The sequence below is a fragment of the Cuculus canorus genome, chromosome 1 (assembly GCF_017976375.1).
Source record: "Cuculus canorus isolate bCucCan1 chromosome 1, bCucCan1.pri, whole genome shotgun sequence".
Classification (NCBI taxonomy): domain Eukaryota; kingdom Metazoa; phylum Chordata; class Aves; order Cuculiformes; family Cuculidae; genus Cuculus; species Cuculus canorus.
Genome location: NC_071401.1, coordinates 146,010,724 through 146,026,792, shown reverse-complemented (window position 1 = coordinate 146,026,792; position 16,069 = coordinate 146,010,724). Strand labels below are relative to the sequence as shown.

General features: G+C 41.3%; 1 protein-coding gene across 3 annotated transcripts in view; it reads left to right on the top strand.

Moving 5' to 3' along the window:
- ABTB3 (ankyrin repeat and BTB domain containing 3) overlaps positions 1 to 16,069 on the top strand; it is a 175,603-nt gene that overhangs the window by 126,870 nt on the left and 32,664 nt on the right. For all 3 annotated transcript variants that reach the window (XM_054056458.1, XM_054056459.1, XM_054056457.1), the window contains exon 5: positions 12,916 to 13,081. In XM_054056458.1, coding sequence (XP_053912433.1) covers positions 12,916 to 13,081 — 166 coding nt within the window. The remainder of the gene's footprint in view (positions 1 to 12,915; positions 13,082 to 16,069) is intronic.

The following is a 16,069-nucleotide window of genomic DNA, read 5'->3' as shown; positions in this document are numbered from 1 at the left end:
GAGGGTTGATCTACTTGATTATCTGTGACAACTTGCATCAAAGCAGCTGCCTTATGTTGACTCTGGCCTCGACATGCTCTTTTACCATAGAGTATGATACTTTCCTTCAAGACCTGCATAGGCTTTTTATTGTTACAGCTATTCAATATTTAATTGAAGAAATCTGTTTATTTTTGAAAGTGAAATCTTGAGCGTTTCAGATTTCAAATCTTGGCTGTAATTGTTTCCTTTTGGTGTGACCATCTTGGCCGTCATTTCCAGTAAGTCAGCGTTCTATGTCACTACTGAAATGTCAAGACTTGCAGTTACTATGCACTTTCTGAAGACCTAGCACTTGGTTTTAAAAGGCACGAGTAATTTAATACTTGTTTCAGTATTTACGTAGAATTACAAATAAAGCAATACTGTGTCTACTTGACATCTTCTGTCTTAAAGATGAAGTTAGATACAGTTAAATATTTGTGGATTTAAAAAAACACGCTATGTCATGCTTAAAATTATGTTTTATCAGTGTGTATATGTCATCAACTGTCAGACAATTTTCCAGGATTTGAAGTTGGGGTGAGTAGTATTGTGCTAAGAATCTATTAATTATGAGGAACAAATTAGCATTTAGTTTAAAGTTGCCATCAAGAATTCATTTCATAAAGAATATATGTAGTAGCTGTTGTCCTATTTGCAAGGGAGAGAGAGCCTGAAGAGCACAGGCTGGGATTGATTTTTCAGATGGGAAGAATGAAAAGAAAAAACATTCCTGTGAGAAATTCTGGATTTTAGAGAGACCAGACTTTGTGATGTGCCCGTATTTGGCTGCAGGGGCCTGATTCACTCTCTGATGTCCCAAAAATTAAGATCTTGCTCTACTGTGCAGACAAAGGTCTGCAAATGAGTGTCCATGTATGTCGTGTTTTATTTTAAGGTCTGTGCCTTCTGCCAGTGTAGTGCAGCAGGTTCTTTGCGTAGCTGCGAATCAGTCCCTGGCTGCCTGTAATCCTGAGATCAAAGGAAGGACCAAGCTTTTCTGAAGAATAGTGTGAAGCGTCAGGATGTTAATTTGAAAACTTGCAGCTTGTAATTTTTTATTTGTATTTGACCCTCAGCACTTGTAATTTCCCACCTTTCATACCTCCCCATTAGGGAAGGGGGGCAGGTTTCAAACTCCTTGGCAAGCATCAATTCCTTAAATGCAAATGCTGGGAGGGGGGAAAAAAATGCAACAACTTTGCAGGGGATGGCTTTTCAAATAAACAGTGTAACGGATGACAGCTGGAGGATTTTAAATGCAGTTAGCTTGATATATTTTGTGACTGTTATAGAAATGGCTTAATAAGTAGACCTTGAAACTGGTTCAATTTCTAGGCTTTTCTTAGCAATCTTCTCTCTAAAATACAGAAACCTGATCCCAAAAGTGCCCATGGTCCCCTGTGATATTGCATCATTCCATGGTGTGGATTCACAACTCTTAATTGCAAATGCATCAGCTTTTGCACTGGAATAACGTGCATAAGGGGGAGAGGGAGAGAAAGAGATTGGCATGATCTCAAAGGCTGTGAAGTTCAGGATCAGTTCAGATAAAACCCAAATGTTCAATTTCTTACTGAAGTACGGCATGGAGGTCTCAGCAGATTGGTGTGACACTTCTCAGCACAATCACATACTCCAGCAGTGAGGTTCCTGATATGTGGTTTTGTAAATCATCTCTGCTTTCTTCCTGCCTTTCATTCTGATACTTCCTCTCTTTCTCTGATCCTTTTTTAAAAATCCTTCCCCTTAATTTTGTAACTTTTTCATCTCCTGAAAGAGGAGCTGCTCTTTCTCTGGGTAGAGGAGTGAGGGAAGCTGGAATCAGCCTGTCTCCTTTCTGATCTCTTTACGTTTTACAGTAGCAGATATACCAAAAAAATTCTTCCCTTTCCCCAGCCTTAGAAGATGAGCCAGGGATATAAATGTTCACCATCACCCAGAAGTGGAAGCTTTAGATAAAGCAGTTGTCGCCATCTTTTCTGAGGAGACTGGTTTCACAGATGGACTGGCTGCTGGGTGCACAACAGCTACCTGAGATGGAAGCCTGAGCTGTGTCCGAAGTATTCTTTGTCATAGTGGGAGGCTAGACTTAAATAAAGCCTTGCTGTACGCACACCTTGTTGGGCCACCTGAGGTAGCTGGATGTGGTCAGTAGAGAACCTTGTGCAAAGTAGCTGTCTGCTGGCATAAATCTGGTGAAGGTGGGTGCTCTGCTCCCTGCTCTAGACTTTTTGTTAATGAAGGCATCAAGGATGAAACTAATCTGTTGCCAAAAAGAGCCCTGGTGGTAAAAGCTGTGTTGGCTTGCCTTTCTGCTGCAGTAAGGTAGCATCACTTCTCAGTCTGCACTGGGTCTGGGGTACCTTTCCTCTTGCTCCACCTAAATACAAGAAGCTCTTTGCATGTCTTTCTTTCCTCTGTTCTGTGGGACATTTATTTAAACAAAAATCAAACCAATGTGTTAGACGTGCTGAGAAGTATTGCTAACAGATGGTGACTACATCTGGGGATTGTAAGCTGATGGCAGAGAAACAGAGGCGCATCCTGTCTTGCTCAGCACAAAAACTGCTGTGCTTTTTGCCAGGGTCAGTGGCTTCATTTCTGGTTGCAAGATATCATGGCAGTCTTGGAGAATTTAAAGATGCTGGGACAAACTGACTAGAGGGAGATGGTAATGTCTTGCGACAGACAGTTACTTGGTCACTTCTGCACCTGACTGGATAAAAATCTGTTTTCTGGCCAGTCAGAGATTAAAAGAAGGAAATAGTCTGGAGTGCAAGTGTGCCTGTAGACACACATATTCATTCTGAAACAACAAAAAATGGAAGAAAAGTCCAGTCTTGGAGACCTGAGTGCAGTTCCCCTCCACAAAGAGCAATCCCCATGCATTGTTTGAAATATTTGCTTCTACTCTCAGCATTGCCTCATGCTTCCAATTCATCCTCTTTCTGGCTTCTCTGGGCAGAACTGCTTTTCTCAGATGTTTATGGGCCTGGCAAGCACCCCTCTTGTCCCATACAAGAGCTTTGCGCTCTGCTGAAGGGAATCAGTGTCTTCACTCCTGGTACTTACAATGGAGCAGAGGAAGGCATTTCAGGAGATCCCAGCTTGAACTGTCTGAGGGTGGGGTTCTGGCTATTGAATGTCAAACATCCCAGCTGGGCATCTGACTTCCAGTTTGACTGGAGAAGGAATGGTCAGTGCAGCTGGCTCACCTAACTCGTGTCGCATCTATGGGATCCTTCTTGGCTTCTGAATGAAGAGGATTGTTGAGTATGGCCCCATGGCACTGATATCCTCCAGACTGCGTGTGAGGCTGGGCATTTATTTCTCTGCAGCCACAGGGCTGTCTGGAAGACCTCTTATGATTGTTAGTCCCCTTGCCAGCAAGCAAATATCCTCACTGAGATTTGGAGGAGAAGCAGAGTTTAGTCACCTTGAGGAATGGTTTCTTCTCCATAGATGAAGAGGCTCATGTCTTTCTCTTGAAAGTTGGAGGTGCAAGGTTGATTCTTACGGCATTCATTACCATCCAGCAGTGGCCACAGCAGTTTCACTGGAGGCAGGTGTTCGCAGGAGAAGCCCAGGACAATTCTGTAAGGAGGTCTTACGTCTATTTTAGCACTTGTACCCAAAGAGCAACAAAGGGAAATGACAATTCACCATTAGATGCCTCACAGGTGGAGTCTCACAGGTGTCTGTTTTCTTCTTGCTCCTTCCCATATTGGTGTGCAGCATATGGAGAACCCTCAAGCTCTGTTACCACCAGGGTGCCAGCAAGAAGCATCATGGTCCCTTGTTTCCAGACAGTGGTTGTTGGGGTTGGACTCCGGAGGATAGAGCTAGGTGGTGAGATTTGCATACTGACCCCACTGGTGTGGTCAGAGCCCCCCATTACATTCCAGTCAAATTTAGGTGGAGGTGGCAGTACTGCTGCCAGTCGAGGCACAGCTGGTGAAAGCAGGAGCTGGGGTGACAGGACTTGTACACAGACGGAGGACCATGATAACTTGATCCCCTTTAACTGATCACTTGTATGCTTCAGCAGCATTTCTGAATTATGGCTGAGTTCCCTGAGGATGTTGGACTCACGTATAGTGAACGCAGCAAATATCCCTTTTCTCCTCTGACTGGCTGTGAGTCTGGGTCCTATCCTTGCTCTTGACTATAGACATTACACATTTTTCTCCTGTTTTCTAGGGGTACATAGGTGAAATTTGCATCTAAAAGTGCTGGCCTTCAGAAGGCACCTGTGAGGTGTGTGCATGAGTGCCAATAGAGGCCATCACCCAAGAATTTAAGTGAATACATTGCCTCTGTTTCCGGGAAGAAAATCCTTGGGGGAAAAGGAAAAATAAGTTAAAATGACAAAGCTGTGAAAATGGAATAAACAGTAGTCAAAAGGAGGGCAAAATATGCAGCTTAATGCACTGAAATCGGAGAGACCAGATAACTTCTCTGCCAGCAATGAGAAAGAGCTGCCTTACAAAATCAGAGGGTCAGAGGAAAATATTTTTAACAAAGCCCAGCATGGTGCCATAACTCTAAGGATTAATAATAGTAATGGCCAGTGTTTGAAAAGGATGAAAAACATCGGAGGAAAATTCCAGGCTATTAGAGCAAGGCCTTAGAAAGTTTTTTCAAGCAATGACTGATTAAAGACATGTTGTTGAGGGGAAAATGGGATAAAATGTGACACAGATTTTCTAAAGATAGATCTTGCCAGACTAATCTAATAACTTTTTGATAAGATAACTGATTTTCTACCCCAAGGAAATTCAGTAGATTTCATCTATTTGGACTTGAGTGAATGATTTGATGCAGTCCATGCAGGGAGCTATTAGTTAAGATGGAGAAGATGGGAATAAGTAAAGGAATTGGAAAGTGAGCAGGGGCTGGCTTCCAGAGAAGTGGCAAGGACTAGGTTTGCTGCAATAGTGTTACAAGCAGAGATCTTCTGCTTTCATCTTAAAAACTGGTCCTTTTTAATTTTCAGAAAGGACTTTGGCATGAATTTGAGCAATGTGCTCATGAAGTTAAAATTCACTGATGCCACGATGCTGAGAGGCGTTGTCCTGACAGAGGAGGTTTGGGAAATCATCCAGGAGAAAGTGGATGACCTTGAAAACCAGGACAAAAGAAGTGGGATGAAATGCAATTTTCCACAAATGGAAACATGTGGAGATCAATTACTAAAACACATACTGCTGAGCATATCTAACATATATGGTATATGTACAGAATACTATATACTGTATTGGAAGCTGAGTATTGGAAAAATGGTGGTAAAGGCTATAGTGCAATATTTAATCTCAGAATGATTGTGAGCCATAAAAGAGGCTTTTTCCTTAGCTATGAAATGAGCAAATGCATTCTGAGTGTGCGTCAGGAGAGGTATTTCTAGTAGAAGCAGAAAAATATTGGTGCCTCTGTAGCGGAAGTAGTAGGAAGTGATGTGGAATCGCAAATCCTATGTCCAGGTCAAGAAAATATTCACATTGAACCAGGTAGAGAGAAATGATATGGGGTGATTGTAGTTTGAACAAAATATTCTCATGCAGGAAGACGAGAAGAAAGGGGCTTATTCAGCTGAGTGAGGTGGGTGCTGAAGGAATATGTGACTTTTCTCCAGAAATACATCAAGAGTATAAACTCCATGGAAGGAAAAATATACTCTCTTTAAAAGGCAGCATGGACACAAGACTATGTGGATATAAATGGGTCACAAGTAAGTTTAGGCTGAGGTATAGGTGGATGCAAGCCTTGCTGCAGCATAGGATTGGGTTTTCACCCTCTGCTGCCCTGTCACAGCCTCACCCAGGGCTCCAAGTTACATTTACAGCTCTGATGCAGAAAGGTCTCTGGGCAAATGTAGTGTCTGAGTGCTTTTGAAATCCTATCTTTAATTGAAACTCAGCCCTTATTTCCATTTAGACTTAGTCTGAGAATAACTAAGTCTGCTTTTCTGTCTGGGACCATCCCTCTTAATGAAAGCTCTCTAGGAAAATAGGATTATTGACCCCTAAAGTGAGGCTTATTTAACCTGGGAGCATCCTTGGCTTATGCTAGAGAGTTTTCTTAAGACCGTGGAAGGGGAAAAATACAGCGGCATAAAGGGAAGGTGTGCTATTTCGTTCTTTCAGAGCAGTCTGTACCGTTTGCTGTGTCATCTTAATACTGTACACACATATGCAATTCTAACTTGAAAGTGAAAGAGGAAGAGTTGCATTTAATGTTTTATTTATGGAAATCCTGTGCTTGTACTAGAGCATGAAAATATAAATAGCTTGAATAAATAGAGATTTGAGGGCAGAAAAATATTTCCAGTGCTCTTTGCTCTCTCTTAAAATGTGCTGGGTAAGGGGCTGAGTTTGTAGAAGAAGAGAGTAGAAAATTGCTAAGATATTCTGCTATTTAATTAGATACAGGCACTTTTAAGTAAGGACGGTTGGTGTTTGAACAGCTCCTTGAAAGTCCTTGTTCTGCCGACAAATTTTCACTAATCCTTAACACCAGCCATGGCTATTGCTGTAATTAGACACAAAAATGCCAAACCAGCAAGCAGTAGCGAACAAGCTACTTGACGAAATCCATCAGTCCCTTGGGGCAGATGGTGCCAGTGGATGAAGGAGATTTTATTATTTAAAGGGTGGAGCATGGGTTTTCTGAGGTGAATCTCAATGTGTCCTGCCAACCGGCTGCTTGAAGACTATAATAATAAAAGACTTATTGAGAGGGAGAACCTTGTCCTCATGTTCTCCTTCACTTTCAGGGCAGAACACGCTTGTACTTTTATGGGCTTTAGGATCCAGCCTTCTTGTTTTTTTTTTTCCTATTGCAAGGAAGTTCATCAGTGTTTCATATTCTCTGTCTCTGGATACGTTCTTCAATACAGTAATGAAGATACAGATAACATATTGTCTTCAACTCGTTAGTGAAGACTTGTGCTATCTATTGTGAAAGATGAATTTATACCCAAATTTTCCTGTTTAATGTTGGCCTTATACAAAATCTTAACTTAGATTCAATTTTGAACATGGTTCCTGGCCTATATACATGTAATATTAAGAGTATTTTGAATTATAGATTTGCGTCTTGATTTGATAGCCACGTCACTTTTTTAATGTATTTTCCAGTATCTGTAACCAATGTATTCTCAGGCCTTTGATGAGAATAAGAGAATGGCTAATAAATATCTGGAGTGTTTCTATTTTCTTCTCTTAATTTGGCTCCTGATTAAAGTAAATGAAGATATTTTATGTCTGCATTAAAAAGTAGTGCTCTTCGTCACTTTGATCAGCATGGTTGTGTTTAAGTTTCCCTCTCTCTAAACCTGAAAATGCAAATAATTGTCTCAATATATTATTTATATTGCAGTCCTATTAATATCAGCATTATAGTCCCTTTTAAAGCACCACACTGGAAAAAAGAGTTCTCACAAATTTAAATTAAATCATCTGCAGCTCCTGCTATTGCTGTTTGTATCTGTTGTCTCACTGAAGAGCCCCAGGCAGGGAACAGGACCCCTTTTGTGCTATGGACTGTGCATGCCCTGATCAAAACTGTGATCCCTGACCCCAAGAAATTCAGAATTGCAAATTCATGTATATTGCTGGCTAAAATATGACTCCTTCCAGACTTCCAACCAGCTGAACTATAATTTATGACTTGAGACCTTGTTCCTTTTTAGGACAGAGACAGACTGAATAAACTCCGCAGAGCTAAAGAGATGGGCTTAATTAATAGATTATCATTCTTTTACTTGAAAGGGCTGGTGATTGAGTCCCAGGTGGACAAACAAGGTTTTGGTGCTTGGCTATCAGGATGATGATCTGTTTATTTCAGCAGAGGCGAGTGTTTGTCCTGCTGCTCATTGTAGTCTATTCTTTATTTCTTTTAAATCAGGTATTAGCATGCTATCTTGTACACAGAGCTTAAAACATGGTTAGGATGTTATTACTTTTTTTTTTTTTTTTGGTAACTATTAAAAAGCTTTGTTGCTTTTTTCTTTTTTCAGTTGTCCACTACTGACTATAGCAATAATCCCTCCCAAAGAACAAATAATTAAAAAGCTACATAGGAAGACAGCAGCTGTGTCTACCCCTCATGATGGAAAACCTTTGCCTTTGAATCATCCATTTTCCTAAATGTATTCAATCCATGAGTAACTTTGTTAAAGATTCTCACAGACCCTCTATTAGTCAGTCCAAGGGAAAATGAAAAAAGCCCTTTACATTTAAACTATTGCTGTGGAAGTGCTGCATCGTGTTTTCATAATCTGAGCCTGGGAAAAGATAAACATAATTTGCTGTATTACCTGTACCCATTATAAATGAAGATTATCTTTGACTCCTTTCAGAGGTTTGAGTATTTCTGAGTGTGATAGTATGTCATGGTCACCATGCAGCGTTTGACAGTGACCATTTGCAAATAATTAATGTTACCATGGCAGTTCCCATATAAAGCCACAGCGAAGTTAATTATGTGCAGTGGCAACTCTATAATGATCTTGAAGATAATTGCTGTAGAAGCAATATCTGTGAAGAATTAAAAAGAGGACTTTGAGAAAATTGGATTGCACTTTAAGTTAAAAAATATGATCACGGCTTTGCTTCAAATATAAAATAAAGAAGATTTCACCTGTTTCTAGTTTTCATTTTGCACACAAATGCAACTGTTTGCTTTATTCAAGGTAGGAAGGGATCAGTTGGAGAGTTTACAGGCTGTGTGATTGAACCCCTGAATCAGAGGGTTGGATTTGCTGTTGAGTATGAGGACTTGAGTATGTTATTAATTCAAGCATATTACTTCTGAATTCTGGAAGTGGGAGCATGCGTACGGCAGTGATGGTACCAAGCAGCCTGTCCAGCCCTACAGATTGCTTTATAGGATCATCCAGAATGGGCTCCATCTTTTGAAGGAGGATACCACGCTTGAAGGATGCTGTCCAGTCCTAGACCTTTCACTGTACCACCTCTTGGGGACGTCAAAGTTCACCTGACCCAGCTAGCACCTGGGATGGTGATATCCTGCCATCCTGAGACGGTCCGCATGGAAAGGAGAGGAGAAAAGCATTGGCCTCCTGTGGTCTTCAATTACTCCCATCAGCCTTTTCTGACCCTTCAATTAAAAAGCACCTTTTCTGCAGGGTGAGATCTTGGGAAAAGGACGACCCATGTGGGCGCTGGTAGCCTGCAGAATATGGCAGCAAACCAAGGTGGCCTTAGAGGGGATGTCCCACTGTTGAGCTGGTTTCAGTGTCCTGTGCAGTTGGAAAGATCCCAAAGACTTTTTGGCAAGAGGGCTGTGAACTGACTGTGCAGCTGGGAGGTTTCCAGCTCTATTTGCTGTTACGCTGTCTTTCCTGGCTTTGGAGGCACAGTGTCACAACTCTAAAAAAGTGACCTTATATATTAAACTGACTTAACTGTTTCTTGTCAACCTTATTTTTCAAGCATCCCATCCCTTTCTCACCTTCTCATAGCTTGTCAGTGTATGTATTGCAGTGCAAAGTTAAGAAGTTTTGTGAGTCAAGCCTGGGTGCCTATTACCTTCCTCCTTTTTTATATCACATCCTGTAATGTTTGTGATTCTGAATGGTGTCTGTGTTTGAAGCAGAATCCTCTTATACAGTGTAATATGGAGCAGAGACCCCACTTTTCTTCTTGGAGTCATCATTATGTAGATTAATGGTATGAATGAGAACTTTGGAGTAAATGCGGTGCTATGTTGGCTTAGTGTTGATTTTTGATGGATTTAGGGTTTGTTGTTTTTTTTTTATTATTATTTTTCAGTTTTCATTATGAAATGCAACTGCTCAGTCTGTCTGCTGTACCATCTTCTCAGTTGGTTTTCTCCAGCGTTAGAAGAGATGTTGTGTTCTCCTATTCTGTATTTTTCGTTCCTGATAATTTTTGATCTGTCTCTTCACTGCTTTTTATCTGTACATACTAAATCTACTTTGCCTTAACTCATGCATCTTTCTGGCTTTTTGAGACAATGCTATGCTTTCTCTTCTGAAGCATCCTCTGTTCCTTTCCCTTGTGTCATGCTCCTGTTTTATTAAACTCCCCAGTTTGATAATTATCCATTTTATTAGTCAGCGTACGGCAGTGATCTATGTCAAATTTTGCCATATTGTTTCCTTTCCCATGTCCCATATGTCAAGGCTGTAACTCGGTGTGATGGGAACTTTTTTGGGGTATAGAAAGGCAGTGGGCCATTGTTAATAGCACTAAGTTTTGGTTTCTTGTTTTGTGGTTCTTGGTCTGGATCACATTTTGTCAGTGCTGCCCTGCAGCCGTGCAGCTCATGCAATCCTCTGCATCCATGTTATTGTTGCAGTATTTGTACAGCTGCAGCATCTTGGAGCCTTTGGACCAAGATCCTTATCCCCTTAGTTGATTGAGGAGTACTAATTTGTTCATAGCAAATATCAGCAGTAATTAATGAATCCCCTTCCTTGGCTATAAGCAGATGAACTGAGGTGTTTTTCGGGCATTAGAGCCAGCTCGCAGGAGTTACTTATGGAGAAGTAGTTTCTGAATTCATGCTAGAGCAGAGATCTGGGAGCCCATACCAGATAGGTAATATAGGCCCTTGTTCCTCCTTCCTCCTTCGTGTGGGTGTGCAACCCAGTTTAAAACCTGGCTTTTTTTAAAACTAGCGTTTTACTTGCACCAAGCTGGGCTGACGTCAGTGAAGCTCTGCCTGGTTCTGCTAGCACTGAATTTGACCCGTTTTATTCAGTCTATGTTATATACCTCAGTACAAATGATGAAGCAGTGGCTTAACACAGGCAGTGATTCATATTAGCTGACATCTCTGCATCTCGGAGGATGTCTAGATCTTTCCATAGCTGCACTTTGCTGAGGAACCACCTTATTTTCAGCTCAGAGTCATCTGGAAATGACCACCTGCAGTTGGGAGGTCCAGACTCTGTGCACCAAACACCCAGCACCTAACTGCTGAGCATGCTTTATCTTTGCCATACGTTAAAGAAGGGCACAGATGATCACTAGCATCTCATGCTATGAGGCTAACAAGTACCAAATGTTGTTGTAGCTCTTATGTCACAAATGTGCCGTACGGTGTGAACGTGTTAAAGCTGCAGTAATTCCTGTGGATCTTGGTGTCATTTAGCTCAGCCCTGTATGTCTGTGCTGGTTTAGCTTTTTCTTGAACTTACTCAGAGTAACTACTGCAGAAAATCAAGCCTTGCTGTGTGTTGCTTTCTTCATCTCTGTTGGAGACATATTACTGGTGCAGAATCTGTTATTACTGTTAGGGCGTATTTATTGTGATCAAGTGTTACGCGTTAATCTTGCAGTATATTGCTGTGACGAAGCATCATCGTTGTTCCTCTGAGTAAAGATACTCAAGCTGACTTTGTTTACATTCATAGAACGTCAACTTTTTAACAGTCAAAACCCAAACTGATCACATGGAATGAACATCACCAAAATATCTATTGTCTTTCAGGCTAATTTTGGCCCAGTGTGGCAGGGAGCAAGCTTGAGCTCAGATGCAAGGTTTCTCTGTTAAGTCCTGCAGAAGCTTTGATGAAAATACTTCGTATTTTCTGTCTCACTTTCCTTCCTCTGTTGAAAGAGGAAGAGCAGTAGCTATTACTACATGCTGCTGCTTCTGTCTAAACAGTATATTCATTGCATATTGCTGTTAAATATTAAGCAGTGTTATATATTTTATAAAGCTCTGATAAAGCACTTTGAAGAATGAATTTAAATGATAATGATATGCTGTTTCTATTTTTCTTTTGGTTTGCTGCATTTTTTTACATATGAAATAGAGAACAAATATTTGATGTATGTTTGACTTTTTCACTTTTGATCTTTGTTTTATTTTTTCCCTCATAAGTAGCCCTTCGTTCTCTGACCTAGCATTTTTGGAGAATGAAAGTGATGTTTTTCCAAACAGTCCTTTATCTAAGTTCACACCAAAAGCAGTGGGGATTTGGACTCCACCCTCTGCCCCAGACACTCCTCAGCATGAAAAAAAAGCAAAGCTTTATTTTAATAAGATGAAACCAAGTTGTATAAACATCAGTTTGGATTTGCCTGTCTCTCTCTGGAGCTGTAGATTCACATCTTGGCTGAATAACTCCTAGCCCTTCTTCCGTTTGAAATGGATATCTTGAGCAATTTACAGTTTGGGGATCTTTGGAATAAGACCGTAAAAGGATGACATGCCATCTGTTATGCACAGCCAGCAAGAATTTGTGGCGTTTACCTGGCAAGATTGCCTTCTCCTCCCTGACTGCTTGATGCCCTGCTTGTCTGTGGGTGGCCGTGCTTGAGCAGAGGTGGTTGAACCAGATGACCTCCAGAGGTCCCTTGCAACCTCAGCCAGGGGTTCTATAAATTGCACTTTCTGCTCCAAAAAGGCTTCCCTGTTAGTAGGGCTGAGCTGATCAGATCCTTGAAGGCATTTGGAGTGACACTATTTTCTCTTTTTTGTATTGTCAATGATTATACATGCACTTGATGTAAGTTCAAAGATAACTGAAGCCACTCAACCTTCTCAGAGATCAGGGGGAGTGGATTACCTCGCCTCGCAGAGAGGCAGCTTACAGTGACAAAATGTTGTGTACTGCTTAAATGGGGGAACAAAATCAAGTGAAAACTGTGCCGTTTTTTCCCAGTTTTTTATAAAATGTATAACTTGTCCCATTCAAGATAGACCAAGGGCAATCTCCATTAGCTTGCATTAGCATTTTCCATTCAGCATTTCCTTTGAACACACAGGTCAAAGGAGAATGAATGTGTACATGACCTACATACTTCAAAGACAGGGCAAAGTATTATTTTCCTAGGCACAGCAAAGTCTGTCCTCCAATTGTCCTCTGAAGGAGTTTATTTCTCCTGTTCACAGAATCGACGACTGTTTTTGTGCATCTCGGAAACTGGATGCAGTTGCCACTGAAGCGAAGTTCAAGCAGGACCTGGGTTTCCGGATGCTCAATTGTGGCCGAACGGATCTGGTTAAACAAGCCATATCCTTGCTGGGTCCGGATGGGATAAACAGCATGAGTGAACAGGTAACGAGACGGAAATGAAAAGAAGCAACTGTGAAATGTGAGAATTTTGTCTGCTTATCACAAAAAATGAGCTCTAGCTTTCAGCTAAGAATAGGCAGAGCCTTAAAGATTTCCCTGCGTTGAGCACTGTCGGGTGAACATCTGTTTTAAGTTTGGTCTGTTTGAGTTGTATTTATTCATTGGTACTGAGGTAACTCATTATGAGGGTGAATGCATCCCCTAAAATCTTCACAGTGAACTGAGTCTTATGAAGCTAGAATGAGATTCCAAGAGAGCGTTAGCGTTGATCTGAGTACTTAATACTGTTTCAATGCCATAAACAGTGGTGTGGGGCAGGGTTTTGTGAGATGAACATCCTTCCACTGATCACTGCCCTGGTGTCTGCAACGCGTTTTATGTGCACCACCAAACCACTGGCAGGAAACAGTTTATCGCTGGCACTATTTAATTGAGTTCATCCCTGTTTGAATTGACCTTCCAGATGTGAAAGTATCTCTTCAATCTTACTCCACCATTGGCTGTTATGGCCCACATTCACCAGCTGAGGAGTCTTAAATTTTCCTGGATTTACACTTCCATGGGGTTGTGTCCAGAGATAAACCTGCCTCTGCCGCTACCTACTGGCAGCAGTCTGTTGAACTGTGTTGCTCATCAAGGTGGTTCCCCTTCCCAGAGGGAAAGGGTGGCCATGGACACTACTGTTTCCTTTTGAAATGAGTCCCCTGGATTTTTTTATGTCTCTGATGAATGTGCCGCTGCGTGTTCCCAGAGCTGTGGCATCCTTTTTGGAAGGAGGCAGGTGGCTGCCACCCCTGAGATGGTCACTTGGGACAGGAGCTGCACTGTTAGTGGATTTGGGTCTTCTGGGATGAAACCTGCTCCAGGAATTTGAGTTATGTTGCTGTTTAGTAGCTTCAGTCTGAGTCAATATTGTGAATTTGTTTGAGAAAAGATTTAGAAGAGGGCATTACTCCCAGAACAAAAATAATATCAGACTGCTTGTTCCAAGATTCATCTATTATACTTTTCTAAATTATTATTATTTTGAGTTAGTCTGAACCTGGAAATTTTTCACAGCATATGTCTTGTGTTCTCTAGGCTGAAACCTGGGAACACTCTTAGCTTGATTCATCCAAGTACCTAATCATATGCTTAACTCTGAACATATGTTTACATCCTATCTGAGTGAAAGTTATGTCTATGCTTAAATGCTTCACCGGATCAAACATCCCACATCTTGTAGGCTCCCACATTTTGCAGGACAGAGCCCTAAGTGATGCAAAGCTGAAAGAAAAAGTAATTTTGCCAAAAGCTAAATGCCCTTTGCATTGATTCTACATGTTGTTATTGTATTCCTCTGTGTGTGTGTTGAACACTAATGATGGGCTTATTAAAAATCCATTCCTCCCATGTGCAAAGAGAGTGATGCTGCAGCACAAAGTTGAGCTGCAGAGCAAGCCAGAAGGGCCAGCAGAGGCCAAAGCAGTAGGGACAGCAGTGCAAAAGGAGAGGAGGTTAGAAACCTCATTAACTGTTTAGAGGCCTGATACTGCACCATGACATTCTGGGCCACTCTTTGGTAAGTGGTAAGTCCTTCTTCAGATTTGGCAGGGATAAAATATCCTGTGTGGTCCCCAGGTAGGCCCTTTGCTCTAGGCATTGCTGCGGGGTTCTTTGCTGCAGCTGCCCCCGTGCTGCATCTTGCAAGGAGGAGCCTGGCATGAGGTTTTCAAATTCTTTTCTTCAGATCTGATTAGACCCCCTATGGTAAACACTTGATTTAATTATCAAATGACAGCACTTACAGAAATTGAAATAACAATTTGCAGGAACATGTATTTAATTTTAAGCTGCTATCCTATCCCCATGTTTCAAGGCCCAAACACAATTTTTTGTCATTCTTATACTCCTGTTTGTTCCTGTTTATTAACTGACAAAGGAACTATTTTGCCACTGGCTGAAGTAGTTTCAAATTCTCTTTGCAAGTAACTTCAAGTCACCTAAGAACTCTCCTTAGCCTGCGTGAACCTGTTTTTTCATACTAATGGCATGAGGCCCCAAGTGCCTTTCAGCTTTCTCCTTATGTTCAGAAGTACACTGTGGACTTGATCCCATGAAATGCTCAAAGTGTTTCAGGTGGGCTCCAAGGACCTTGCAGGGGCAAATTTTAATTTATATTTTCTCTACAAGGGCAGTCCTTCCATACATAAGCACTGACTTCCTTAAGCCCTGCACGCAAACAGGAGAAATGGGACAGTTAAGCAAAAATATTAGTCCCAGGTTATTGCTAGGAAGAGCGGTGTCACGGCTAAGTGTCTGGCCATGCTGGGCAACTCCAGTTTCCCTTAAAATAATTTCACTTTGCAGCAGCACTCAGGTTAAACAGCAAAAAGGCTATTGTCTGACAGCAAATTTACCAGGGAATGTCAACAGTAGGCTATAAACATGCATCAGAGGTAGCTGCGGTAGGTTTACTGCAAAACAACTGGTGGCTGTTGATCAACACCCCCTACTGTATTTAATAAGCAGCTTTTCTGTTATAATTTATGGTAGATTTAATGATTTTTTTTTCGTGGTTTCATCTGGACTCATTACCACAGCCACAGTAACACTTATCTTGAGGGAAATAGTGATCAGCCGCAGGAGGTATTTCAGATTAGTACAAATTGCATTGTGGTGATTTTGTAGTGAAGGGTCACTTAATCTACTTTTCTCCCAAACAAGGCCACGTTTTCCTTTAGCCAGCAGTTTGCAACAATGTCTGGCATTTCATTTAAAATTAAGTCCTTGTTTGCTAGGCAGCGCTATACTAAGACTTTACATTTCCAGCTCCTTACGATAGCAGCGTTGAAAAAGCTATGCCTGAATCTAACCTATCTTAAGAGTAGCCTGGGATGTTTTTAAAGGCTCTTTCGGTGGTTAACAAGTTAGGTATTATGAAAGTGTGATCATAGAAAACTGAATAGAGTTATTATCTTTTTAAAATAC